The 3891-nt window shown below is 51.6% G+C and overlaps 1 protein-coding gene across 1 annotated transcript in view; it reads left to right on the top strand.

Annotated features, from left to right (window-relative positions):
* Positions 1 to 230: 230 nt before the first annotated feature.
* Positions 231 to 3891, top strand: part of C2CD3 (C2 domain containing 3 centriole elongation regulator) — a 48919-nt gene continuing 45258 nt past the window's right edge. The window contains exons 1-4 of the mRNA XM_032201538.1: positions 231 to 585; positions 1856 to 2013; positions 2637 to 2836; positions 3265 to 3482. Of these exons, the coding sequence (XP_032057429.1) occupies positions 231 to 585; positions 1856 to 2013; positions 2637 to 2836; positions 3265 to 3482 (931 nt within the window). The remainder of the gene's footprint in view (positions 586 to 1855; positions 2014 to 2636; positions 2837 to 3264; positions 3483 to 3891) is intronic.

The raw sequence follows: 3891 nt of genomic DNA, 5'->3' as shown, positions 1-3891 counted from the left end.
TCCCCCTTCAGCCCCCGCCGGAAGCGCCTGCGCGAGGGCCGCTGGGAAATGTAGTCCGCGCCTCCATAGGGGCCAACGGGAGCGCGGTGCACGACGGGAGGTGTAGTCCCGGCGGCGCCCCCGTGAGGGCTTCTGGGAAATGTAGTCCGCGCTTCCACAGGGGGCAACGGGAGCGCGGGGCGCGACGGGAGATGTAGTCCCGGAAGCCGCCGTTGCTAGGCAGCGGCTCCATGGGGCCGCGGAGGCCGCAGGCCTCGGGCCTGGCCCCGGGGGGATCCCGGAGGCGGCGGGGGGCGGCCGCTGGGGCCCGGGGGGGCTCCGAGGGTCGCCCCGGTGAGGTGGCCGCTTCCACCAGCCTGCCGCCGCTGGTGCGGGGCCCGACGCGCTGCTTCCTCCGCTGTACGCTGGGCCCGCTGCTGTGGGCAGGCCCCGCGCCCCCCGGCGCGGCCCTCGTCCGCCTCAGGTGGTGGGGAGAGACCTCGGGAGGCACCGTCCTGAAGGTCGGGGGGCCCGGGGGGCAGGGGGCGGCCAGCAGCCGCTTTGCTGTCCGCTGTGGGCCCCGGCAGCTCGCTGCCTATCTGACGGGTGAGCATGGAGGTCCTGGAGGGTGTCCAGGGAAGGGGTGCGAGGGGTTTGGGGTACAGGTCCTGTGAGGAGCGGCTGAGGGACCTGGGGGGGTTTGGGCTGGAGAAGAGGAGGCTCAGGGCAGAGCTTATTGCTCTCTGCAATTGCCTGAAAGGAAGGGGTGGGGAGCTGGGGGGCGGCCTCTGCTCACAGGGAAGCAGGGCCAGGAGCAGAGGGAACGGCCTCGAGTTGTGCCAGGGGAGGCTCAGGTTGGCAATGAGGAGACATTTCTGCTCAGCAAGAGCGGTCAGGCCTTGGGACGGGTTGCCCAGGGAGGTGGGGGAGTCCCCGTCCCTGGGGGTGTTCAAGGAGAGCTTGGACGTGGTGCTTGGGGACAGGGCTTGGTGGGGACATTGGTGGTTGGACCTGATGATTTTGGAGGGCTTTTCCAATCCTAATGGCTCTGGGATTCTGGATCAGGAAGGTTTTGTTGTCGCCCTGGGGGCTGGCAGCCATCCTGCTGGCGGTTGAGGTTTGGGCGGGTCTCCAAAACACTGCCGCCGCCTGTCATTTCGAGGTCAGGCGGCTGTTAGTAGCATATTTCCCACGTTAATTATGCATTTTAATTTCTAAGACTGTGAAGAATACAAAGACATTCAAATGAGCTTGTGCTGTTACCAGGGCAGTGCTTTACCTGCTGTCTAATGCCCGAAGAACTTCGTGCCCAGAGAATGGAGCTGCTGAAGGATCTAGGGAACAGGGCTTTTTGAGGAGCAGCCGAGGGAGCTGGGGTTGTTTGGTCTGGAGAGAAGGAGGCTCAAGGGAGACCGTGTTGTGCTCTATGATTGCCTTGGTTGGTTGTAGTGAGAGAGGATCGGGTTCTTCTCCCAAGCACTGAGTGATAAGACAAGGGGAAATGGCCTCAAGTTGTGCCAGGGGAGGTTTGGGTTGGATTTTGGGAGAAATTTCTTTACTAGAAGGGTTGTGAGGAATTGAAACAGGGTGTCCAGGGAAGTGGGTGAGACACCATCCCTGCAGGTCTTCAAGAGACGTTTAGATATAGAGCTTGGCGACATGGTTACTGGTGGACTTTAGGACTAGATAAAGGTTGGGCTGGATTATCTCAGTGATCTTTTCCAATCTGACTGATTCTGTGATCCAATTTCCCAATTTTCTGATACAGCTTTATGTTAACCTCCAGCATCTCGTTCATTTTACCCGACAGCTTTCAGTCGCGTTTAATCGTGGCCTTGCCGTGTCACTGAAGTGAAACTCCTCCTGATTTTTGCAGATATGGGCGTGCTTGGCCTCGAGGTGATGACCAAACCCGACCACCTTCCGCTTGGCAGAGTGCAGATCACCGAACTGCCCCAGCTCTCTCCCAGCCACCCGATCGGAGGCTTTTTCACCATACTTTCACCGACATCTGAGAAACTGGGAGAGCTGCAGGTAGTCTTTGCTCCCATTTTTGTTGTCCTATATAATGCTATAATGCAGAATAATCAGATATCAGGACCTGGTTGTGCTGTGTATACACCCTACAGACCTGCCCCCTGCCCTAAAACATTTACAGATTAAGGTAGGAAATAAAAAATGAGTATTAATGATGTTGACACCGTTTCCCTTAGAAGGATGAAGCATTGGTAGTTCAATTTCAGTAAGACAATGTATGGACCCTACAGCAAGGATGAGTTTTTAATGGTGGATTTAAAAGTAAATAGTTCTGGATAGTTTCTCTAGATAGTTCTGATGTTTCTCTAGAGCCTCACAGGGCTGATATTTGTAAAATATTTGGAAATCTGGAGAAAAGAAGATGCAGTTCTGGTCTGCAGCCCTGGCGCTGGCTAATTTATGCTGAAAGACAGTTGCCCGTGGTTTGGAAACGTGGAATGTGAAATAAATAGCTGTAGATATGTCCGGGTTTCAAGATGTTACACAGCTGAATGATACAAATATCGCTTTGTGTGAAAAAGTGAGAGCTTTCCCTATCATGAATAGTGAAATTCAACAGAGTATGTGCTGCACTTAGTTAAGAAATAGACAAAATGCTATTTTCACATTCTATTTTTCAGGTTTCACTGGTTCTCGAACCTCTGTCAGAAACCTGTGACACCGGCAGCTCTGTCCCAGCCCCAGATGGAAGGTTGGGTACCGCTCCTGCTCAGGGAAGCAGCAAGCCCCAGTTTCTTGCTCCGTCACCGCAACCTAAGCACACACGGATCCCTGCTGCTGGCCAGGAGCCTGCTGACAGTAGCAGAGCCACAACTCCCAGGTATTTTATCTTTGCCATAACAAAATTCTGCCTCACTTTGCACTTCACACTTCTCTTAAATCAGTGACGATACACTTATGGATTGTGGAAGAGTTGATTTTCTTTGAACACACCTTTTATGAACTCCAGAACGTTCAGCATTTAAGAGCCTCCAGGGACAGTTTCTCATCTGGTATAAAATTGCATCCTGCAATGACTTAGTTCCATCTATGCTAGTTGAGGTGCCACGAGTCCTTTATTTACAGCTTGAGTCAGTCTGGCTGATGGGATGAGTGGGAAATGAGGAGTCAGTAAAATGAGATGGCACATTTCTTGTTGGAGTGGGTACAAAAGGGAAGCAGCTGCAGCGCTGGGGAGAATTTGAAGAGGTTTGAATCCTTTCACTGCTCCACTTCAAATGGATCAAATACTGTTTTCTTTTTCAATAGAGGAAAGGACCATTTATTCTTTCAAGAGAACTCTGAAAACATAAAAGACATCTCTCCTGCTTCCCACCACCGTCTGATTTTGCCAGATGAACATTTAAAAGCGAATCCTTTAAAGCAGCAAGTGTCATTTCCCACCAACACTGATCCCGACGTGCCTCCCAGAGCAAACACACGGGTGTTCTCTTTGCATAACCCAGCTACAAAGGACCTGCTCTCAGGTTTGTATGCAGCTGGCAGAGAGAGATTTAAGGAAAAGTGACTCTTGCATGCTCATGCTGTATTACCTCAAACAGAAAAGGGTAACAAAAAATGTTTACTTAAAAAAAAAAAAATATTTTAACGTGCCTGAGCCCTGACCTGGAGGGATAAAGGAAAAGGAGGTTCAGCTTCGCAGCCTGTTTAGTCATTGCCATATCTTCTGAGATGGCCATCAAAGGTGCCACTCCTGCTCAAACAGGGATTGGGAGGGTTTCTCTGCCATTTTCTGATGGAAAATGGTTTCTTTTCCATCGCCTGCTAATTAATTAGCATCCCTTTTCAATCATGGACTGGATTCAAATGAGCAAGTTTCCATATGTGTAGTCTTTGGTCTTTGGAGTTTTTATATTTTATCTATTTATTGAGAAG

The sequence above is a fragment of the Aythya fuligula genome, chromosome 1, assembly GCF_009819795.1.
Source record: "Aythya fuligula isolate bAytFul2 chromosome 1, bAytFul2.pri, whole genome shotgun sequence".
Classification (NCBI taxonomy): Eukaryota; Metazoa; Chordata; class Aves; order Anseriformes; family Anatidae; genus Aythya; species Aythya fuligula.
The sequence above is the reverse complement of the archived record's forward strand: the minus strand, read 5'-3'. Positions and strand labels throughout refer to the sequence as shown.